Genomic DNA, 24,633 nt, shown 5'->3' with positions numbered 1-24,633 from the left:
ATCACATCCAACCAGACTGCGTGTCTCCAAAGGAAGGGAAGCGCCCATCGGTGGGCTTGTCTGAGAAAGGGAGGGGCCCAGCTAGATGAGAGGAAATGACAAAAGCCTTCGTTTTAGGTCCTTGCTCTCAAAAGAATCTTTACCAGCAAACTCTCATCCCTTCCAAGCCTCGCCACAGCTGTCCCGCCCTGTGGAGCCTTCCTCAAGCCGCCGCCGAGGGCAGCCTCAGCCTCCCTGCCCTGGCTCAGGCACTGCCTGTCCCTCCCCGCGGAGTTTTTCAGTTTGTTCATTTGCTTGTGCACCCTCACCGTGGCCCTGTTGGCCCCTCTGGCAGCAGGGGCACTGGCATGCACGAGACAGCAAGGTCCCTGGCTCAGCGGAGCTCACACTGGGGGCGGGAGAGACCATGGCCAGCACGGAGAGCAGGCAGTGGTGAGTGCCAGCCGACCGCAGGTCCCCTGGTGAGGTGCCCCGGCCAGAGGCTGCCAAGCAAAGGCCTGAGGAGAGCCGGGGCTGTGCTCCAGATGAAGGAGTGCATGCAAAGCGGCTAGGAGGAAAGTGGCAGTGGCACACTGGAGCCTGCCAAATGGGGAGGGCCGGACACAGTGGGGGCTGCAGCCCCACTCTCAGAGCAGTGGGTGGGTGATGTTCCCCAACTACGTTCAGAAGCCCAGGCATGGAGGTGCCGCTGTGTGCGGAGGGCAATGGAGAAGGGGCGGTGGATACACACTGCAGGCGTTCCAGAGGGAGACGCCCCGGCAGCTGACACACACACACGGGGCCAGGGAGATGCAGTGAACGAAGGGCGAAGGGCCAGGCCCTCGGGCCCCTGAAGAAAGCCGTGGGGTTGAGTCAAGCCCTTACTAGCTGAGCCCCAGCCGTGTCCACGTCTGCCTAGAACTCTAAGATGAGCAGGAGCATCCTACAGCAGCACTGGGTCTGATCAACGGTCTCCCGGAACACGGTCTGTGAGGAAAGCTAACGCGGGAGCTCGTGAGGTAGGCGGCAGAGACCCACTCCAGAATGAGAACCAGACCTCGCCTGTCCTGTCATAGAACGCGGGGTGCTGAGTTAAGCCAGTAAGTTTCAGTTAGCAGTCAAACAGGTCTAACTTTGATAAAACTCCGCGAGATAGCTCCAACACAAACTGTAGCAGAACCCACCCCGAACCCGTGGGTGGCCAGAGGAACCACGTTTCCCTATCACTATGAGAGGCACCTGACACCAGCCTGCACTCGGGCCAGCCTCACAACCATAGGAAGAGGAACTGGCCTAACCCTCAAAGCCCCCGCTCAAGGTGGCAGGTGTGCACCGCAGAAGCCGGCCCCGCAGACACGGGCCAGAAAGCCTCCGAGGCCTCGCCTTTGTTCTGTCGTCCTTCATTTTCATGGTACTTCTACCCGGGCAACTCCAAAACCTTGAGGACATGGAATCTTCACAGGGGCTCCTAACTGATGTGTCTTAACTCAGAATATACCCGGCAACACCTAACATTTTAGATGGCAGCATGCTAATTTCAGAAAAATATTAGAAACAAAACAAGCAGCATTATCTTCCTTCGTACAGATCCCAGTTGCCTGTACTCCTTAGAAACTTCACTCAGTTCTTACCAAAAGTGGAAATGAACTGGAGACAGTCCACCAGGCTCCCAGGAGCAGGGACACTGAGCAGGAAGTGGGGGGCAGGGGTTTATGTGGAGATGGCCCCAGAGGACCCGGAACCTGCTTGCCAGGCTGGATCTGGGACTGGGACACAGGGGCTGTCATCCATGTGGTCACTCTGGGCAAGTGACTTTGCCTCTGTCTGCCCCAGACACCCCCTTATGAAACGGTGGAATCACTGGGTCATTGGGAAGCCTGACGGGGACCCCTGTGGGCCTGAAATGTCCTAAGTGGTCAACAAACACCAGCTGCCCCCTCTGCTGGGCAGACACATATATGTAAAGTCTAAATAATCAGCACACCCTTTTCTCTAATCCTGGGTGTTCAAATCTCAGGGCTTTCTCTGATGCTTCAAGGATTACTCAGGGTGAATGGAAGGATCCGACACTACTCCTTCTGCTGTGAACCAGTGGAGCGCACAACCCAGGAGCTTCAGGTGGACACATGCGTTGGCTGTCGTGGAAAAGGAAGCCTCAGGTCCCTGCCCTGAGGTTCGGTGACCACAGCGACCACACCCCTCTCGCCACCGCTGCAGAAACGGTGCCACTGGGAATGAGTCGGGCTCAGACCTGCCTCTCTGAAGTCTGCACGTGTCCCGTCCACCCAGAGCTCCAGCAGTGGACACTTTTAGGTTCAGGCAAACCTGGAGAGTCATTCTAGGAATAACAAGTCCTGAACGAGGTGGTCTGCGGGCCACTCAGTGGCCGAGACCAAGGGCTGGTTTCCCCTTCACCGCTAAGTCAGCTGCCTTAGAGTGCAGTGGAGGTGAACACACGCATGTGCGCCACGAGGCTGGTCCGTCCGTCCTGAAAGCAAGCCCTGTTTAAGTCAGATAAATAAACAGGCGGTGTGGAGACCAAGAGTCACCTAAAACCTGTCAGAAGGGCCTGGGGCAGCTGCCCCACTGCGGGACGACAGGAGGACTGCAGGCACGCGAGAGGCACTCCCCGACTCAGCCCGAGATGAGACGGAGGCAAAAACGTCCATATGGCTGAATCCCCACTGCGGTTCCTTATTCCCAATAATCCAAGATTCAAAGAGTTTCAAACTCCCAGCTGATTAAAAAGTAACAAACCCAGCAAACGAACTAATCAGCTTCTCTAGTGATTAGAAAAAAACAAAGTCCTTACTTTCACAGGTTCTACCTGACAATTACTGTATGAAAACAAGCCCCTCTGTCTTATCCAGTCCAATACACATTTTTAAAACGCCAGCTCCATGTTGTCTTACTGAATTTTTAGTGACAGCATAAAGGAATAAAGCCAGAGGAATGCCCTGACCGAGTCTCCGGCCGTGCAACCTACCAGGTGGTTCTCGTCCTGAAAGGCGTAGTGCAGCGCGGTGATCCACTGGCAGTCGCCGTTCACCAGCACGTCGCGCTCCTCTCGGAAGCACGCGGTCTGCAAGGCAATGAGGGGTGTCAGTCTGTGTTCACCGGGAAGTAGGTCAGAGAGCGTCCTGCTAGTCTCGGGGTCCCTGCTGGGACAGTGGCTCCAGCCACGGTGTCCCTGCCTTCTGGGCTCCTCCCTGTGCACCACCCCGAGGCTGCGGAGGCTGAGTCATCCCTCATCCCTTCCTCTCCCACCCCCTGTGCACTTCCAAGGGCTGCTGAGGACGCCCTTGCACCCTGCTGTCCCACAGGCACCACTTCTGTGGCCAACACTTAAGATTCACCCCACCCTCATGTGGATTCCTGACTAGACGCCTCCCACCCGGCACCACCTGACCAGATCAACCTCCGCCAAGTATCGATGGCATGGGCCGCCCCACGTGTCTGCCCTCTCTACCCTATACCCACTGCTGAGCTGCCATGCAGCTGGCAGGACAGGGCACACATGTTTGCTGAAATCACAGCATAGGGATGACACGATTGTGACAGACTCCACGAGGAAGGCCTACAGCCAGCAGCACAGGGCAAGAGGCTGCCCTCTATCCTGCTATGGCTTCCAGAAGAGTTTTAATGCCCAGGTGGCATCTCTGTTTAAAAGTCACCAGGCCTGGCTGAGTGCAGTGGCTCACGCCTGTAAACCTAGCACTTTGGGAGGCCAAGGTGGGTGGATCACCTGAAGTCAGGAGTTCAAGACCAGCCTGGTGTCAACATGATGAAACCCCACCTCTACTAAAAACTAGAAAAACTAGCCAGGTGTGGTGGCAGGTGCCTGTAATCCCAGCTACGCAGGAGGCTGAGGCACGAAAACTGCCTGAACCCAGCAGGCAGAGGTTGTGGTGAGCCGAAATCGCACCACTGTACTCCAGCCTGGACCACAGAGCGACACTGTCTCAAAAAAAGAAAAAAAAAAGTCACCATGCCTTTGGCAAAATTTTAACATGATTTCTTCTTTATTGAGCATAGAACAAGATTTAAACTGTCTTACATTTGAAACTTGTCAAGCTTAACAAAAATATAAGTACATTATGGAGAGCTTGCTATGTGAGGCACGAGGGCACGGTTCTGACTGGCTCTCAGCTGAGTCTCACAGTGACCTGTGAAACTTGTTTCTTTCTACAAGGTTTTCTTTTCTAAACTTTAAAAAGTTTTCCTTTCAGGCTGGCCATGGTGGCTCACGCTATAATCCCAGCACTCTGGGAGGCCAAGGCGGGAGGATCACTTGAGCCCAGGAGTTTGAGACCAGCCTAGGCAACATAGTGAGATCCTGTCTCTACAAAGAATCTTAAAAATTAGCTGGGTGTGGTGGCACCCATCTGCAGTCCCAGCTACTCAAGAGGCTGAGGTGGGAGGATCGATGAGCCCAGCCGAGATCATACCACTGTATTCCAGCCCATACAACAGAGTAACAGATTGGAATCTGTCTCTAAAACAAAAAAAAAAAGGTTTTCTTTTAAAATGAAATGGTTGGCTGCGCACAGTGACTCATGCTTGTAATCCCAGCACTTTGGGAGGCCGAGGCGGATGGATCACAAGGTCAGGAATTCAAGACCAGCTTGGCCAACATGGTGAAACCTGTTCCTACTAAAAATACAAAAATGAGCTGGGCGTGGTGGCGGGTGCCTGTAATCCCAGCTACTCGGGAGGCTGAGGCAGGAGAATCATTTGAACCCAGGAGGCAGAGATTGCAGTGAGCCAAGATTGCACCATTGCACTCCAGCCTGGGCGACAGGGAGAGACTCTGTCTCAAAAAAGAAAAAAAAAAAAAATGAAATGGTTGTTGCAGCTGTGTCCCAGTTCTACCAATGACAACATGACACGGGTCAGCGTGCAGCTTGCTCATGTCCAGACATGCAGAGACCAGCAGTTCTGGGATCATCACGACCCCTCTGCCAACGGCCACAAGGGCCTGGTGAAGGGGCAACTACAAGGAAACCTGAGCCCCGGTGTGCCTGTCCACCTGTCTTCCGGAACACACCCCCAGAAAGAAATGGGGATGGAGTGCTGAGTCCCAGGTGAGGTGAGGCCATGGGCTCAGGAGGCCGAGGCTGCCCCAGGGATCTGCGGCATCTACGCCAACGCCTCTAGGAGACACTCCCTGAAGCTCTGCCTGGCAGCTGTCCAGAGCACTTAGGAAAAACCCATTCCTAAACTAGGGACTGCCCGCAGGGTGACCTGCTGACAGGAAACTTATGTATTATCCAGCAGCTTTGTCTAAGGAGCAGAGAGAGAAACTTTTTTTTTTTTTTTCTTTTGAGACGGAGTCTCGCTCTGTCGCCCGGGCTGGAGTGCAGTGGCCGGATCTCAGCTCACTGCAAGCTCCGCCTCCCGGGTTCACGCCATTCTCCTGCCTCAGCCTCCCGAGTAGCTGGAACTACAGGCGCCCGCCACCTCGCCTGACTAGTTTTTTTTTTTTGTATTTTTTAGTAGAGACGGGGTTTCACCGTGTTAGCCAGGATGGTCTCGATCTCCTGACCTCGTGATCCGCCTGTCTCGGCCTCCCAAAGTGCTAGGATTACAGGCTTGAGCCACCGCGCCCGGCCGAGATAAACTTTTAGTATTTTTTAAACAAGATGAAATAAAGACCTAGCCTGGTGGAAAAATTATAAACTTACACTGCTTAGCAACTCTTCTACCTACCAACCTCTTGTTTAATTCATGCTTTTAATCATTTGTAAATCAGTATTATAAAATCTAATGTTTAAAGTAAGTCTATGAAATAAAAATAAAAAGATAAATTATTTGCAACTAGCACCATATTTATATCTCTTACACACACATATAGCCCATTATACATACTCCAGGATAATCATCACGACTAGCAAACATTCTTGGACTTTTCTGAGCATGCCAGTTAAACTGGATCTGCGTAACCAGATTCAAATTAAATCAGCAATATTTACTCTTTTAAAATGTACTCATCTAACATGACATTTGGGTAAATACCAAACACCTTATACCTCTCCACACTTTCATGTAACAGTAGCTACTTTTTCCCCCTAAAAGTCTGCTCCAACAACATTCCCATGTTTGCCCCTGTTTGGGGTGGGGAAAGGGCTGCTGGGGCCGAGGGCAGGCCCAGCGGAAGCACACGGTGAGACGACTGAGTGAGGATGGAGGCAAAGAGAGCAAAGGCTTCTCCCAAAGAAGGAAGGGAGACCATGTGCATCCCAGAAGCTGAGAGATGCAGGGAGCCGAAGCAATCACAGGCCACTGATATTTTGAGACCAAAGTGACTGCAAAATGGTGCTAACTCTTGTCAACCAACATGTGCTCAGTGAGCAACAAATGGGTGCGAGACCTTGTGCTGTGTGCCATAGCAGGGAAAGGGGAAATGGGTCCTGAGCGGAGGAGGGAAAAGTCAGAATGACAGTCACAAGGAACCGGTAACACCCACCAAGTTAACAAAACCCAGGGCCTTGGAGAGATCTGGCCCAAATCAATGGTTGCACTGCTGTCGGCCCAAGGTGCCAACCATCATGGGCAGCACAGGCACAAATTCCAGGACCAAAGAGGAAAGGGTCACCTCAAATTACTAGGAGGGTGACAGTGATAAGAGGAGAGGGTCTAGAAACCCAAGAAGGAATTCCCAAAATGAGGTGGCGGCCACGTTGAGAGGCGTCCAACTCCAGAAGCAAGCGCTGACCACAGGGCTGAGCAGCCTACGGCCGCCGCAGCGCTGCCAGGCGCAGGCCTCGCTCAGGGCAGGTCAGAGACACACGGGGCCACAGCAAACCATTGTGATGAATGGCAGCCTGCAAGGAGGGACTGCCTTCTGGCAGAGAGAGGCAGGAGTCACGGGAGAGGAGCATGATGGACAGAGCAGATCTGAAGCAGGAAGCAGCAGGTCTACTGGCCAGGAAGGGCCTGGGCTCTGAGTGCAGGGGAGGGAAGATAGAGGGCAGGTGAGGACAGAAACTCAAGATGGCCAGAGACGAAAAGCGTGGGCTCCCCAGCAGGCCTGGCCTGCCTCGGGCAGGCAAGAGGGAGACCAGGGGCTGAGCACGTGGCTCTAGAGATGGGGTCAGGGGCATGGAACAGCCACCAAGAAGACTGACACTGAACTAAGAAACAGGAGCTGATCAAAGCCTGCTGAGTAGTGGTCCACTTTCATCTATAACCGCGAGGCTCCTCTAGGTGGGAATCTAAAGACCCATTCTGTATGTGAGCAGGGTCCAAATGTGTTCATTCCTCTTGTGTATGGAGCAGAATTGCAATCAATGCTAAAACTCTCCGGAAGCTTTTTATTTGCCTTTACAGTAAACAGAACCCTGCCAATGTTCTCGAGGGTGCACTCTCAGGAACGGCGTCCAGCAAGCGAGTGATGGCTGAGGCGGGGAGCAACAGGCGCCAGGAGGAGGCTGAGACCTCCCCCACAGAGAGTGCTCGCTCTGTCCTAGGGGAAGGGAGGCCCAGGGCTGTGGGGTGACTGCAGCTTTTCCCCAGCTGGCTTCACAGTCACTTTCTGCTCACCCCAAACCCCATTCGTATGGCTCTTCAAGCTCCATACTTACCTCTGCTCTTTTCAGCATCTCCCACTTGTTGAGGATTTTCATTGCATAAATTCGTTCAGTATTCTTCATTTTGACAACAGCAACCTGCAATGCAAATGTGAGCTGAACAAACATGTGGTTCCCAGAACAAAAGGCTAGCGTGCTGGAACTACACTGTAACAGCCTAGGAGCCTGCGAACCCAGCAGTGACTGAAAGCCAAGTTTTCCACGTAAATGAAGATTTGCCCTTTTATGCATCAAAACTTGACCCCACCGCAGCCTGAAGGGTCCTGCCTGTACATTCGAAAGCTTCACTGTGAGTGGCGGGCACGTGGTGGCTCACTGCCCTCTACTTTGGGTTACGTCTGCAGATTTCCACTTACAACAAAGGCAGAAAAAAAGTTCTAATGTTTGACAGCAGAGTAGGGTAACTGTCGTTAACGACAAATGTACTGTGCATTTTAAAATAGCTAAGTGATGCTGGGCACAGTGGTTCATGCCTGTAATCCCAGCACTTTGGGAGGCTGAGGCAGGAGGATCACTTGAGGCCAGGAGTTTGAGACCAGCCTGTCCAACATGGTGAAATCCCATCTCTACTAAAAATACAAAAAAATAGGCCGGGTGTGGTGGCGTGCTTCTATAATCCCAGCTACTCAGGAGGCTGAGGCAGGAGAATTGCTTGAACCTGGGAGGCAGAGGTTACAGTGAGCTGAGATCATGGCACTGCACTCCAGCCTGGGCAGTGAGACTCCGTCTCAAAAAAATAAAAAATAAAAAAATAAAAAAAAATTCAGCTGGGCATTGTGGCTCACACCTGTAATCCCAGCACTTTGGGAGGCCAAGGCGGGCGGACCACCTGAGGTCAGGAGTTTGAGACCAGCCTGGTCAACATGGTGAAACCCCGTCTCTACTAAAAATATGAAAACTACCCCGGCATAGTAGCGTACACCTGTAGTCCCATTTACTCGGGAGGCTGAGGCAGGAGAATAACTTGAACTTGGGAGGCAGAGGTTGCAGTGAGCTGAGATCGCGCCACTGCACTCCAGTCTCGGTGACAAAGTGAGACTGTGTCTCAAAAAAAATTTTAAAAACTTAAAAAAAAAATTTTAACCCTCCCCCTAAAAAACCCACCTTTTAAAAACTCAAGATTACCTCCCAAGCTTGTCTGTTTTCAACAGCCCCTACTCCCTGGTCCCCCACCCCGCCTTCTATCTGCGGCTGCCACTGCCCCACCACTGACGGTGCCTTCTACCTGTGCCCCCACCCCTACCCTGTCTCTTCTGTATGTGGCTCCCCCCACCCGCCTAGCATGTGCCAGTTCCGGCACCAAGAACCTTTTCTTCACAGAGGCAGGGACTAGCCACGTGGGCTCTGGAGTTTAACTCTTGCAAATTCACTTCTCTGTGGCTCAGGTTCCACCACTACAAGAGGTTAAGGGCAGGACTGGCTTCCTGAGACAGCTATGAGGACCCACGAGTCCTGACATTTAATGTGCCCAGCACAGTGTGGGGCACAGTCAGCACTCAGCGTGTGGCCACCAGCCACATTCTTTAAAGCACAACTCAAGTGCCACCTCCTTCAGGAAGTCCTCTTGGACTTTTCAGTCTCTACCAAATCTTGAATGAGCTCCTCCATCACTACCAACACCCGTCAAGATGTCTGCACCACTGTCCGGCACATTCCACCCTACGTAAGTCACTCACGCACAGGCCCAAGTCTGCACCTCAGCACTTCCTGTAAGCTACTCTCTGGCAGTGACAGTGGCAAGCAGCCAGCATGTCCCCGTGCCTGCGGCAGCCATGGCCTGAAGAGTTCTTAAATGGCATCATCATCTACCTCCCTGTTTCTAACATCAAATACCACACAGTCACATCGTAGAGTCACCGTGAGAGCTGCCACTCACCGGGCACGTTCTGCGCGCCAGAGATGGTGCTGAGCCGCGCATCTGCACCCCCGCTTCACCCTCACGCGACCCCAGCTGCGGGGGATTTCTAAAATCCATCTCGCACAGATACGGACCCTGAGGCTCCAAGGGAACGAGACCAAGGAGCGAATCCAAGAAGCAAAGGCCACGTGGGAAGGACAGGCTCCCTTCAATCAGGAGGAGCTCAAAAAACGATCAATGTTATCTCCTTTGCAACTCACACAAAACTGAGTTTCGCATTAAGTTCTTTGGCAAAAAAAGAGTACTAAAAATAACTGTAAACCATTCTGTTAAAACCATTTTCTCTCTCATTCCTTCATTTCCCTTGGTCATGTCTCTGCCCTGGTGTGCCTCTCCCTCCCTCCTAACTGCACTCTGGAAAGTCTGGCCATGGCTGACAGGCTCTGTGTGGCCTGGGCCCTGCTCACCTCCAAGCCCGCACGCCTGGCGCAGCTCAATGCTTGGTAGCAGGCAGACAGGGAATCACTTAATGCAATGCGTCTTTATTTTTAAAAGGCTTTCTCAACCAGCTACAGCAGCTCATGCCTGTAATCCCAGCGCTCTGCAAGGCAGAGGCAGGAGAATCACTTGAGCCCAGGAGTTCGAGACTATTCTGGGCGACACAGCGAGATCCCTGTCTCTACTAAAAAGAAAAAAGGAAAACACCTAGCTGGGTGTGGTGGTGCACGCCTGTGGCCCCAGCTACTTGGGAGGCTGGGGCGGGAGAGCTGCTTGAGCCCAGGAGTTCAAGACCAGTCTGGGTGACATAGTGACACCTCTTTTCTACAAATAATAAAAAAAACTAGCCAGGCGTGGTAGCACATGCCTGTTGTCACAGCTGCTCAGGAGGCTGAGGAAGGAGGATCACCTGAGTCTGGGTGGCAGAGGCTGCAGTGAGCTGTGATCAGGCCAGCACACTCCAGCCTGGGTGACAGAACAAGACCCTGTCTCAAACAAAACAAACAAACAATCTGTCCCACCCTGGCCGGTGGTAAATTGACTTTGGCTGGTGAGGCCTGGACCCAGGGTCTGTACGAGATAAACTGGGAGCTCCAGTCACCCTGGGATGAGCCTTGGAGGGACTGCTCTCCTCCCCTATCCCTCTGGCGAGACTCACTCACAGGGATGGTGCTGCAAGAGGGGGGCTATTTCTCTAAAGTACTGATTTGCCTTCTTTCACGTCTGCACGTTGGAAAATGCATGCCCTGCGACAGCAAAGGCCATCTCGCTTCGTAGTTGTGTCCAGTAGGTTTGCTGTGGGCAGAGCACACCTGCTGCTGGGATGTGACACACGGCGTTTTCTTGTTTGATTTTTCCTCAATGAACCAACTGGCACAGTTCCCCAGCCGAGGAGAGCTTAGCTCAAACCTCGGCACAGGTGCTAAGGAACTGCACAGTTTAAGAAGCAAAGCTCTTCTGGTGACTCACTGTCAAACCACCTGAGGCGGTCCCGCAGCCGCTGAGGGAGCCTGACCTCTCCCTTGGTCTTGCCAGAACCGTCTTGCGAGGCCGAGGCAGGTCTGTGGAGAGGCCTGGAAAGTGAGGCCACACCGTGCCACAGGCCTCCCAGGGCAGGGCTCCTAGCCCCATGCAAGGGACCTGGTGAGCCTCTCCAGCTGCACCCGCATGACTGGTCCTCTTGCCCTAGGCAAAGCCAACAGGACCCAGAGCCACACTGGGTGTGTCAATGGCAAGCAAGCATAGAGCATGCAAACAGCTGCTATTTATCCCTCTCTGTGTTTTTTAGAAAATGCCAAGAGGTCAAAATTCAATTAACAAACGGAGTTTCAGAAACTATATCAGAAGGCTGGGCGCGGTGGCTCACACCTGTAATCCCAGCACTTTGGGAGGCCTGGGCGGGTGGCTCACTTGAGGCCAGGAGTTCGAGACCAGCCTGGCCAACACGGCAAAACCTCATCTCCACAATAAATACAAAAATTAGCTAGGTGTGGTGTCAGCATCTGGAGTCCCAGCTACTCGGGAGGCTGAGGCATGAGGACAGCTTGAACCCAGAAGGCAGAGGTTGCCGTGAGCCGAGATGGCACCACTGCACTCCAGCCTGGGTGACAGTGCAAGACTCCATCTCAGAAACAAAAACAAAAACTACATCTGAAGAAACTATTTTTGGTCCCAACAATATCCCAGGTTAGTCAGAAGCTTTCGAGTTTCCTTTCTCTTCACTCTATCTTTCAGATTTTCTCCCCGGCTCCTCGGAAGGCTGAGGCGGGGAGATCACTTGAGCCCAGGAGTTCAAGGCCAGCCTGGGCAACATGGTGAGACCTCATCTCAGAAAAAGAGATAGGAAAAAACAAACTCTCCAAATGATACCAATTACCTCATCCCCAAACCAATGTACAGGTCCATAAAAAGGTGAAATGGAAGCTGCTGATGTCTTGGCAATTTAGGCAAAGTTAACAAAATGAAGTTCATCTTACCTCACCAAAAGCACCTCTTCCAATTACTTTAATTATTTCAAAGTCTTCTCGATGAAGCTGCATTTCTTTCACCAGCTGTGTAAATGGTTTAGCTACAAGTAAAACAGTAAAACGAACAATTTAGTCTAATCAGTTGATACCCATATAAAATTTTAATTGATTGGGGTATTGCACTAAGTTATACTTTCAAAAAAGTTTATGTTTAAAAATATTTCGTACCTGACAAGTTTTGGAAAGTGAGCATTTATACTAACGGACAGGGAGGTTGATCCTGAGCCACTGCAGTCATGCACTTGGTAACACTGTTTCAGCCACTGCAGTCATGCACTTGGTAACACTGTTTCAGCCACTGCAGTCATGCACTTGGTAACACTGTTTCAGCCGACAACGGACCACATACATAACAGTGATCCCGTGAGATTATACTACTATACTTTTATGGAATCTTTTCTATGTTTAGATACACAAATATGGCCAGGCGAGGTGGCTCACGCCTGTAATCCCAGCACCTTAGGAGGCTGAGGCAGGCGGATCACCTGAGATCAAGAGTTCGAGACCAGCCAGACCAACATGGTGAAATCTCATCTCTACTAAAAATACAAAAATTAGCCAGATGTGGTGGCGGGCGCCTGTAATCTCAGCTACTCAGGAGGCTGACACAAGAGAATTGTTTGAACCAAGGAGCCGGAGGTTGCAATGAGCCAAGATTGTGCCACTGCACTCCAGTCTGGGCAACAAAGCGAGACTACATCTCAAAAAACTAAATAAAAATAGATACACAAAAACCATCGTGCCACAGCTGCCTGCAGCGTTCAGAACTGTTGCACCTGCATAGATATGTAATCCAGGAGCAGCAGGTTGCGCCAGTGGCCTAGGTGCAGGGTAGGTTTTGCCATTTGAGTCTGTGATGTGCTGTTGTCATGTTCGCACAATGACAAAAGCCACCTAACAACACATTTCTCCGACGGTATCCCCATCATTATGCAACACGCAATAGTGTACTTCAGTATCCGTCAGAGCAAACATCACCACTACAAAAGTCTCCTGGTCAAAGCCAACAGGTGAACACCTACCGAGAGAGCAACTGATGGGCGCCCGTAGCCCACGTGCAGGACACAAGTGCGTGAGGTGAGTGACAGCTGAGCTCCACCTGCCTGCACGTAGGAGCCACAGGGCAGCTGGAGGACACAAGACATTCTCCAAGCCAACACTGGTCCTAAAAGTGCCGGAGGTCTCCCTGGACACCCAGGGCAGTCCCAGATAGGTCCTGTGGCGTCTGTAACAGTAACATCCACCAGTCAGGCACTTTACACGGCTCTTCCCGGCCTCCTCTCGCGGACTCTCTGAGAGTAATTCTGTTATTATCCACACTTCACAGATGAGAAAACTCAGCCAGGTTTCTGCGGGCACTGGACCAGGCTGGACAGTGTCCCCAGCAAAACTCACATCTGCTCAGAACCTGTGACTGTAACCTCATTTGGAAACAGGGTCCTTACAGACGTAACCGGTGAAGATAAGGACACCTGCTGGAATAGGGTGGGCCCTAAGTCCAACAAGACTGTAGGGTCCAGCCCCACAGGGTCGGTGGGTTCTTCTCCTCGTGTGCGGAGACGAGAAGATTGTAGAAATAAAGACACAAGACAAAGAGATAAAAGGAAAGGCAGCTGGGCCCGGGGCACCACTACCACCAAGACGCCGAGGCCGGCAGCGGCCCCGAATGCCAGGCTGTGCTGATATTTACTGGATACAAGACAAAGGGGCAGGGTAAGGAGTGTGAGCCATCTCCAGTGATAGGTAAGGTCATGTGGGTCACGTGTCCACTGGACAGGGGGCCCTTCCCTGCCTGGCAGCCGAGACAGAGAAAGAAAGGAGAGAGAGACAGCTTACGCCATTATTTCTGCATATCAGAGACTTTTAGTACTTTCACTAATTTGCTACTGTTATCTAAAAGGCAGAGCCCGGTGTACTGGATGGAACATGAAGGCGGACCAGGAGCGTGACCGCTGAAGCACAGCATCACAGGGAGACAGTTAGGCCTTGGATAACTGCGGGCGGGTCTGACTGATGTCAAGCCCTCCACAAGGTGGAAGAGTGGAGTCTTCTCTGAACTCCCCCGGGGAAAGGGAGACTCCCTTTCCTGGTCTGCTAAGTAGTGGGTGTTTTTCCTTGGCACTGCCGCTGCCGCTAGACCATGGTCCGCTTGGCAACAGGCATCTTCCCAGATGCTGGGGTTACCGCTAGACCAAGGAGCCCTCTGGTGGCCCTGCCCGGGCGTGACAGAGGCTCACACTCTTGTCTTCTGGTCACTTCTCACCATGTCCCCTCAGCCCCTATCTCTGTATGGCCTGGTTTTCCCTAGGTTATGATTGTAGAGCGAAGATTATTATAATATTGGAATAAAGAGTAATTACTACAAACTAATGATTAATGATATTCATAAATAATCATATCTATGACCTATATCTAGTATAACTATTCTTACTTTATATATTTTATTACACTGGAACAGCTTGTGCCCTCGGTCTCTTGCCTCGGCACCTGGGTGGCTTGCCGCCCACACAAGACTGGTGTCCTTCTAAAAGGAGAGAAATCAGACACAGAGACCGAGGGAAAAAGAGCCATGTGGGAGGGGCCGGGCGCGGTGGCTCAAGCCTGTAATCCCAGCACTTTGGGAGGCCGAGGCGGGCGGATCACAAAGGAGATCGAGACCACAGTGAAACCCCGTCTCTACTAAAAATACAAAAAATTAGCCGGGCGCGGTGGCGGGCGCCTGTAGTCCCAGCTACTCAGGAGGCTGAGGCAGGAGAATGGCGGGAACCCGGGAGGCGGAGCTTGCAGTGAGCCGAGATCGCGCCACTGCACTCCAGCCTGGGCAACAGCGTGAGACTCCGTCTCAAAAAAAAAAAAAAAAAAAAAAAAAAGAAAGAGCCATGTGGGGATGGAGGCAGAGATGGGAGCGATGAGGCTGCACACAAGGAATGCCAAGCATCGCCAGCAGCCCCAGAAGCTGAGGGCACGGAGGGCTCCCCAGAGCCTGTGAGGGACGTGGCCCGGCTGACTCCCTGACTCTGGACTTCTGGCCTCCAGAGCTGTGAGAGAAACATCTGTTGTTTAAGCCCCCTACTTTGTGGCAACTGGTTACATCCCCCACAAGAAGCTCCTAGAGAGAGGTCAGGTCATCTCTTCCCAGGAACACAGAGTGCAAGGCAGGGCCAGGACTGGAGCCCACACCGTCTGACTCCAGATCAGCTCGTGCCCGCCACGCATCCTGCCAGTCTGGCATCTGTGCAGTCAACTATCTCTTGCACCTGTCTCTATTTTCACCTTCAAGCCCAAATCTACATGGTTTATATTAGGTTTTATTCTGTCTGGCTGCTTTTCAAATTCTCTATCATTATAGTTTTACTAAAGGTGCCTCTGGGGGAACTGGGCAAAGTGCACAGGGCCCTCTCTGTCCTATTTCTTACCACTGCAGGAGTGGCTACAATTAGCTCCAAAATACATGCGATCTGACACTTCCTGGGCTTTTGACTGAGTTCCGTATTATTAATCTCACTAATTCTTGCGGGTTTTTTCTCCTTTAATAGTCGCTCAACACTACTGAGGTTCGCTCACCACAATCAGAAGAGCCACAGAAGGTTCCTGGGGCCTGTGGGACAGTGAGTTAGGAACGATGGCCCCCAGAATAGCAAATGCACATCAGCAGAGATCAGGGAACAGAACAAACGGGGCCTCAGTTATTAAAAAAGAAAGAAAGAAAGGCCAGGCTGAAGAAAACCCTTAAGCTGCACTCCAGCCTGGGCGACAGAGTGACACTCAAAAAAACCAACAAAACGAAAAACAGTGAAGACAAAGGCAGATGAGACGCAGGAAGCAGCTCGCACCAAGGCTGTGCCTGGAACGTCCTCTCTTTTCTTTCCACATTAATTATTCTCAAGTTACCTGGGCTTCCTTGTCAAGTCTCCCCTCTGCTCTTTTGATGAAACACATTTTGCTAATTATGTAGTTTAACAGTTGTGTACACATTTCCCTCAAGCGGGTGGACACGGATGATGGGGGCCAGGCTGGAAGAGGAAGGAACTTTGTGGCAAGCCTGGGGTGAAGGCTTGGAGAGGCAAACCACAAGAGCAAAGCAGCAGGGGACCTGCGTGCGGGCAGGAGCAAGTTCCCAAATCAGCGGGCAAAGGAGAAAAGGGCCCAGAAGGAAAAGCCTAAAACATCATTTCTCAAAAATACTAAATAGGCCGGGCGCGGTGGCTCAAGCCTGTAATCCCAGCACTTTGGGAGGCCGAGATGGGCGGATCACAAGGTCAGGAGATCGAGAGCATCCTGGCTAACACGGTGAAACCCCATCTCTACTAAAAAAATACAAAAACCTAGCCGGGCGAGGTGGCGGGCGTCTGTAGTCCCAGCTACTCGGGAGGCTGAGGCAGGAGAATGGCGTGAACCCAGGAGGTGGAGCTTGCAGTGAGCTGAGATCCGGCCACTGCACTCCAGTCTGGGCGACAGAGCGAGACTCTGTCTAAAAAAAAAAAAAAAAAAAAAAAAAAAAAACTAAATGTTTTCAAACTGCTCTGAGAACAGTAACAATTTTGTACTGGTGTATAAAAATAATTAGCCTGGGTGTGATGACATGTGGCTATAATCCCAGCTACTCAGTAGGCTGAGGCAGGAGAAACACTTGGACCCAGGAGGCAGAGGTTGCAGTGAGCCAAGATCTCGCCACTGCACTCCAGCCTGGGCAACAAGAGCAAAACCCCGTTTCAAAACCAGAAACAATAAACATAATTAAGACCGCTTTAGCTATGAGTAGAAAGGAAAGCCGCATCGCAGGGGTGGAGCACCCTGCTAACCACACAGGTACTGAGAGCAGGGGACAGAGCATTTAACATCAATAACCATCAACTAGGTCACTAAGATGTAAAGAGGGTACGTGGAAATACCACGGAGATGGCAAATGCAGGAAGTACCTTCTGCCCTTAGGATCAGGAAATGAAAGAAGAGGCTGGACTTTTTAAAACTTAGAAACCTGGGCAAAGGGCCCTGTAAAGCTAAAACTCAGACCCCTGAGGATGGGTGCTGCTGGCCGGCACTGGGTCTCTGAGCTCAAAGGCAGCCCCACAGGCTGGGCCCCCGGTGACTGGAAGGAGTGCAGCCAGCTGACACTGGGCTCTCTGAGGTGACCGCGGCAAGGCTGTTCTGCTGGTGTGGGGAAAACTCCAAACTGGCACCAGAGGCCGACTGCCAGAAGGAACTTCGCTGCCAGGATGGTGTTGCTAGGGTGTCACTCTAGGAAGAAGCGGGCAGGAAGCCGCAAGTCGTCCTCCCACCTCCCAGCCTTGCAGTCGCCCTCCAGCACCCGCTTCAGGCAGAGCGCAACAGGGAGCAGGAGGCCAGAGCTCCTCAGGCTTGGCTGGGGTGTGGGGTAGAGTGAGGAGGACATCGTGGTGAGGAACCAGGTGAGGGGAGGGAACCAGGTGAGGGGAGGGAACCAGGTGAGGGGAGGGTGGTGGTCCTGTTACCTACAGGAGGACTGATCAGATAAACAACATTCAGGATGATGGGGCTGGGATCCTCACTGTCAGAGAGAGTACTTACAGATAAGGAAGAAAACGAGAATAAACTATATAGCACTGGGATAGAATTGGAGGTTATCAGTATGAACTCGCAGCTTCCATATAGACAGACAGATACAGGGATAAATGCAGACATATATGAGTGTGAACATACAGAGTCCTAGCTCTGTCTACCGAGAGTGCCTGGGAGCAGCAGCAGTTCAGCTACAAGCACACCCAGTGCAGAATGTGGTCTCTAAAGCCCATTCTCCAACATAGGACAGGGCTCCTTGGGCAACTCCAGAGCTGGGTCAGGAAACCGCAAGGTGAGCCTGCAGCAGCCAGTGCTGAGAAGTGAGGGTATGCTCAAAATAAACACAAGCAGTCACAGATTATAATCTATTAAATAAAACAGGCCTGGGAGCAGTGGCTCATGCCTGGAATCCTAGCACTTAGGGAGGCTGAGGCAAGAGGACTGCTTGAGCCCAGGAGTTCAAGACCAGCCTGGGTAACATGACAAGACTCCATCTCTACAAAAAATAAAATAATTAACCAGGGTGTAGTGGCATACACCTGTGGTTCCAGCTACTCTCAAGGCTGAGGCGAGAGGATCACTTGAGCCCAGGAGGTGGAGGCTGCAGTGAGCTGTGTTTGCACCACTGCACTCCAGGCTAGACAACAGTGAGACCTTGTCTCAAAACAAAAACAAAAAACACCAGGAAATCAGGAGTCCACACTGGTATTAATATGTAAAATTTAAAAATCTAATGAGAAATGGGATATTTATATAGTTTCAAAGTACATCCAAACAAAATACCTATCAATTACGAAGGGAAAATGGTGACTTTACAGTGAAGTCAGGCAGACACCACCTGAAATCAAGCAATCAGAGTGGCCAGCGTCAGTTACGTGACAAGGCGAAACCACACATCCCACAGGACACGAGGGGGAAAACATAGCCTCACTTCTGTGATTCTCCTGCCAAAGATCCACAACACAAATCCAACCACCAGGAAACGCCAGAAAATGCCAGGAAACACCAGGCAAATGCCAGGCAAATGCCAGGCAACGCCAGGAAATGCCAGGCAAACGCCAAATGTCAGGCAACACCAGGCAAACACCAGGCAATGCCAGATAAACGCCAAACATCAGGCAATGCCAGGCAAACGCCAGGAAACGCCAGGAAACACCAGGCAAACCTAAACTGAAGAACAGTCTCAAAATTACCAGCCTGAAACCTTCAGCAGTGTCAAGGCCATGAAAGTCAAGGAAAGACACAGAACTGTTCACACAGAAAGGAACAAGGTCATGGTGTGTGTGGCTCTGCAGCGGACCCTTCTGCTACAGAGCAGAGTATGAGAAAATCTGCAATGCTTCCGTGGAATCGTGGAATCGGGGAATCGGAAGGTTAGATACAGCAATGTTTCAGTGCTACATTGCTGATTTTGTTGGTTACACTGTGGTTATGTAGACTATCCCTGTCTGTAGGAAATACACGCTAAAGCAGTGGTCCCACCCTTTTTGGCACCAGGGACCACCTTCATGGAAGACAATTTTTCCACAGACCGGTGGAGGAGGTGAGGTGATGATTTTGGGATGAAACTGTCCCACCTCAGATCATCAGGCACTGGATTCTCATAAGGAGCATGCAACCTAGATCCCTTGAATGCACAGTTAGTTCACAATAGAGTTCGTGCTCCAATGAGAATCTAACGCTGCGCTGATCTGACCAGAGGCTGAGCGTGAGCTCAGGCGGTAATGCTCTCACCTCCTGCCCTGGAGCCCAGTTCCTAACAGGCCATGGAGCTGTCCGTGGCCTGGGGGTTGGGGATCCCTGTGGTAAAGTGTTCAACAGTTGGGGCAGGACAGTTCTTTCTTCTATTATTTGCAACTTTTCTGAAGTTTCAAACTGTTTCAAAAATGTTTTAAAAATACTTTTAGAAGTTCATTTCTTGCTATTTGGAAAACTCAGAGGAGCAGCCCACTGGATACAGTCACCACCACCCCATTAAGGTAACAATGGTGGCCTAAAAACGAATAGGACAGTGGACCTGGAATGGAGGAGGATTGCAAATCAATACGTGTTGGAATTAGAGTGGACTGTGGCACGGGATGAGGAAAGAAGATTCCAGGATGTGCGCTAGGTTTCTAGCCCTGGCAGCTTCACGAATGGGGTGCTACACACCAAAGCAGGAGAGGCCAGGAAAGCAGCAGGTTGCGGTGGGGAAAGGAGTAGGGCCTGGGGCAACGGAATCCAATTACATCACGTAGTTAGTGCTACAGAGTCTGAGATGGTGAAGAGACCATCTCAAAAAATTGATTTTTCTTGCAGGATCCTATTGCTGTTTTATATTTTCAAAAACCACCAGCTTCCATGGGGGCGGGGAGAGGTAAGGGGTGAGAAGCAGGAGAACCAGCAACAAAACGCAGCAGCTTCCATGGGGGCAGGGAGAGGTAAGGGGTGAGAAGCGGGAGAACCAGCCTGTTGCGAGGCAACTAAAGACACAGCTTCCAGGGAGGATACGACCCATTGGGTTTTTTGGTTTGTTTTTGAGATAGGGTTTTGCTCTGTCGCCCAGGCTGGAGAGCAATGGAGTGATCACAGCTCACTGCAGCCTCCACCTCCCAGACTCAGGGGATCTTCCTGCCTGGGCCTCCCCAGTAGCTGGGACCACAGGCATGCTCCCATGCCAGCTAATTCTTTTATTTTTTGTGGAGACGGGGTCTCGCTGTAGCCCAGGCTGGTCTAGAACTCCTGGGCTCAACTGATCCTCCCACCTTGGCCTCCCAAAGTGATGGAATTACAGGCGTGGGCTACCACACCTGGCCACCCTGAAATATGCTAAGGCCCCAGAGACACGGCTGCCCTGTAGCTCAGAAGCTGGGCCTGGGTGACCAGCCAGCACTCACAAGGCTCCAAGTTGTAGCAACTGGGAGGCTACTGCCCACCAAGCCCTGCATCGCCCACACCATCAGCCACAGCGCCAGCCACGGCACCTGGGCATCATCTCAGACTCCTCCTGCAGAGCCCATACCCCTCGCCCAGCACAAAGCCACCTCTTCCTGCCCGTCTTCCTCACCAGGCTCTAAGCAGGGCTGACCGCCGCTCGCCCGGACCTGGCATGCTGACAGGACCCCTTCAGCACAGCTGCCTGTGTCTATGCCATGTGGCAACTGACGTTCACGAGGAGTCATCACGAAAGGGTGGCCTTCTCTACATGGAGCGTTCGTGTCCCTCCTAAGATGAGGATATTCAACATCTTGGGAGATTTTCCATCCAAAAGGCTGAATAAAGCTTTAGCCTTTAGACAGCTTAACTTTTCCTAGTAGAAATTTTCTCCTAATCAATCTCTTCATTCCTCCTACCCCAGACCGTCCCCTAAATAACTTCTCTTGATGCCCTAGAAGACGATGGATTAATCAAGCGTAACCACCGACAAATATGAGATCCAAACTGTAAGGGAAAATGGAATTTCCCTTTAAATAGGAAAAGCTTTGCCAAGAAGAACTGCAGGCGGAGGGAGGATCTTTGCCTAAAACTGACAGAAAATCACTGTGAAATCAAACAAGATCAGACCAGCTGGAAGGAGTGCCCGGGTGGGAGGGTCTGAGGAAAGAGGACAGTGTCAAGAGCAGAAGCCTGAGGCAGGCAGGCAGGAAGTCCTGCTTTCCCCTGTCCGGCAGAAGCCCTCCACCTCCCCCTGGACGGTTCTGTTCATCCGTGCCACTCCTGTTTGGGCCTCAGCTGCTTTGTGGCCCCAATCAATACATTTGGAATTGGAGACAGTCTGACAGGTTATCCGTTACCAATAATACCTTTTACCACTGAAGGAACAGGGCCCCAAAGGCCAAGCCACATGCAGAGGACACAAGGGACAGACGTCTTGCCCCCCAAGTGAGTCGTCAACTCCACCCACAGCATGGTTCTCTCCTGAGGTCCTCTCCTTGTAACTGCCAGCTACCGCTCCAACCCTTCAGGAGATAGCAGGACCCACACCTTCCTGGCGCAGCACCGACACGGCTGCTGGAGTGCGGGGGCAGCTGCGGGGGAGGCACCTCTGAAGGCCCAGCAAGACCTACATGGAGGGCCCAGGCCCAGAGGCCAGGCTAGAGAAGGTATGGATGTGCGCGATGGCCCAGGCACACCGACACACTACGCATCCGGTCCCCTTGCAGACAGAGAAGGGGCCAGAACAGCGCCCCAGGGACCAGGGAGTGCAGCCAGAGTGGACGGGGCACAGGCTGAACCCCCCGTGAGAGTACGGGGCGCGTGCCAGGAGTCAGGGCCTTGGCCCACATGTGGCAGGGAATGCAGGCGCTTTCACGGTACCACCCTTGAGTGAGTTCACAGCTCCAAAGGTTTGGAATTTATGCTTACAGTTCAAGCGGCTGACGGCTGATGCAGCTACAGATTAGTACCTATCACGAAGTTTTAAAAAAAGGTGTTCAAATTACACAAAATGTGTTTTCTTTGTTTCACAATAACTAAGCTCTTTTGTAAGATGTCAGAACACTGCCTTCACAAGGAGCCAGCCACAGGCCCCTCTCATCAGGAATCACGAGCCTGAGAAACGTGACTCTTCCTAGGCCGGGCGCGGTGGCTCACGCCTGTAATCCCAGCACTTTGGGAGGCTGAGGCGGGTGGATCACGAGGTCAGGAGATCGAGACCATCCTGGCTAACATGGTGAAACCCCGTCTCTACTAAAAATACAAAAAATTACCCGGGCGTGGTAGCGGGTGCCTATAGTCCCAGCTCCTCGGGAGGCTGAGGCAGGAGAATGGCGTGAACCTGGGGGGTGGAGCTTGCAGTGAGCCAAGATCGCGCTACTGCACTCCAGCCTGTGCGACAAGGCGAGACTCCGTCTCTAAAATAAAATAAAATAAAATAAAATTTAATTTAAAAGAAAAGTGACTCTTCCAACAAGCCCTCTTTTTTTTTTAAAAAAAAAAAAAACGGAGTCTTGCTCTGTCGCCCAGGCTGGAGTGCAGTAGTGCCATCTCGGCTCACTTCAAGCTCCGCCTCCTGGGTTCACGCCATTCTCCTGCCTCAGCCTCCAGGTGGCTCACACCTGTAATCCCAGCACTTTGGGAGGCTGAGGCGGGCAGATCACGAGGTTAAGAGATCGAGACCATCCTGGCCAACATGGTGAAACCCCGTCTCTACTAAAAGTACAAAAATTAGCTGGGCATGATGGCATGCACCTGTAGTCCCAGCTACTCGGGAGGCTCAGGCAGGAGAATCACTTGAACCCAGGAGGTGGAGGTTGCAGTGAGCCGAGATTACGCCATGCATTCCAGCCTGGGTGACACAGCAAGACCCCATCTCAAAAAAAAAAAAAAAAAAGAAAAAAGAAAAAAGAAAAAGAACATTAAGACGCAAAAGACAAGTGAGACACAGATTGGGTCTGAGAAAACCTGAGGAGCAGCGTGGGGCAGAGCGGGTGTCGCGTGGTACAGGCGACAGAGTCTGGCCAGAAGCAGCGGTGAGATCCTGGCTGTTCCTGAAAGGGAGACGAGCCCATTCCCTGCTGGATGGGGCGTGCAGGGTGGCGCTCACACAGAGCACTGACTGAGCACTAGGACGCTGGAGCCGCCTGCATGGGAAGGGCGTGCAGGGTGACGCTCGCACAGAGCACTGGCTGAGCACTAGGACGCTGGAGCTGTCTGCATGGGAAGGCTGACAGAGGCTGGTGGGCTGAGTGGCAGGGAAGCAACTGGACAGGTGATGCGGTTCCAGAGAAGCCCAAGGTGCCCAGTGTACAGCTGGTATTGGATGAGATCACCAGGAAATCAGCAGAGACAGGGGAGGGGCCGAGGACTGAACTCTGGGGGTCTTCGACATGAGGGGGCTGCAGGGAAGAGAAGCCAGCAGGGTGCAGACAAGGCCAGGACTTCCATCCTGGAAGGCGGATGACAACAGGAATGACCTACTGGCTTTTGCCAAGTGAAGACCATAGGTGGCCTTGACAAAAGCAGCAGTTTTGAGGGAGGCAGGGGACAGAAGTCTGATTAGCCTTTTGAGAATGAGAGAGGTGGGGTGGAGACAGAAGAAAGAACCCTGAAGAGTTCTTGTTGCTGTTGTTTTTGAGACAGAGTTTCGCTCTGTCAGCAGGCGGGAGCCCAGTGGTGCGATCACAGCTCACTGCAGCCTCAACCTCGTCGGCTCAATGGATCCTCCCACCTCAGTCTCCCAAGAAGCTGGGACTACAGGCGCACGCCACCACGCTAGGAGATGTTTGAAATCATTTTCATCAAAGTGTTTTGTTTAAAAAACAAAACAGGCCAGGTGCGGTGGCTCAAGCCTGTGATCCCAGCACTTTGGGAGGCCGAGACAGGCGGATCACAAGGTCAGGACATCGAGACCATCCTAGCTAACACGGTGAAACCCATCTCTACTAAAAATACAAAAAAATCAGCCAGGCGTAGTGGCGGGTACCTGTAGTCCCAGCTACTCTGGAGGCTGAGGCAGGAGAATGGCGTGAACTTAGGAGGCGGAGCTTGCAGTGAGCCGAGATCGCGCCACTGCACTCCAGCCTGGGTGACTGAGCGAGACTCCATCCCCAAAAAAACAAAACAAAACAAACAAAAACACCACTCATCTTGGCATAGAGGGAAAGCTGGCCCACTCTCCATGGGTGCTCACATCACACTTGTCAACTGATCCAGCTGTTGGGGGCAAGGTATCGCCCAGAGATCACAGAGGCTGTAGACAAGGTCATTTTCACTGGCTTTAGTGCTAACAATAAACCATAAATTAAATTCTAGGGTGACAAAATAAATGCCCCAAGCTTCAATAAGCAATTGCAGAACACAGCTGATTCCCTGAAAGGAACACTACTGGTGCCTGCTGCCTCTGTGGCTCTACCCAGTCAGAGGGGGGTGTCTCTTTGGAATGGGCTCACCCACCCGCCTCAGGATCCCACACTGGTCCACATTCGTTCTCTTAAGAACTGTTCATTTCCACACCAGGAAAAAAGCAGCAGCCCACAGACATAGCTATTTTTTTCCTTTTATTTTGAGGCAGGGTTCCCCAGGCTGGAGTGCAGTGGCGCCATCACAGCTCACTCACTGCAGCCTTGATCTCCTGGGCTCAAATGATTCTCCCACCTCAGTCTCCCTTGCAGCTGAGACTACAGGTGAACATTATCACATGGCTTTTTTTGGTTTTGTTTTTTGA

The 24,633-nt window shown here is 51.9% G+C and overlaps 2 protein-coding genes across 6 annotated transcripts in view; one reads left to right on the top strand and one right to left on the bottom strand.

Annotated features, from left to right (window-relative positions):
- The window catches only part of LBHD2 (LBH domain containing 2), a 151,720-nt gene that overhangs the window by 59,286 nt on the left and 67,801 nt on the right, over window positions 1-24,633 (top strand). The window lies entirely within an intron of this gene.
- Window positions 1-24,633, bottom strand: part of CDC42BPB (CDC42 binding protein kinase beta) — a 135,733-nt gene that overhangs the window by 75,533 nt on the left and 35,567 nt on the right. For all 5 annotated transcript variants that reach the window (XM_050798354.1, XM_050798356.1, XM_050798353.1 and 2 more), the window contains exons 2-4: window positions 11,901-11,992; window positions 7,563-7,646; window positions 2,966-3,061 (exon numbers count right to left, since the gene is read on the bottom strand). In XM_050798354.1, coding sequence (XP_050654311.1) covers window positions 2,966-3,061; window positions 7,563-7,646; window positions 11,901-11,992 — 272 coding nt within the window. The remainder of the gene's footprint in view (window positions 1-2,965; window positions 3,062-7,562; window positions 7,647-11,900; window positions 11,993-24,633) is intronic.

This window comes from Macaca thibetana, chromosome 7 (genome assembly GCF_024542745.1).
Source record: "Macaca thibetana thibetana isolate TM-01 chromosome 7, ASM2454274v1, whole genome shotgun sequence".
Classification (NCBI taxonomy): Eukaryota; Metazoa; Chordata; class Mammalia; order Primates; family Cercopithecidae; genus Macaca; species Macaca thibetana.
This window is presented reverse-complemented; position numbering and strand designations above follow the sequence as displayed.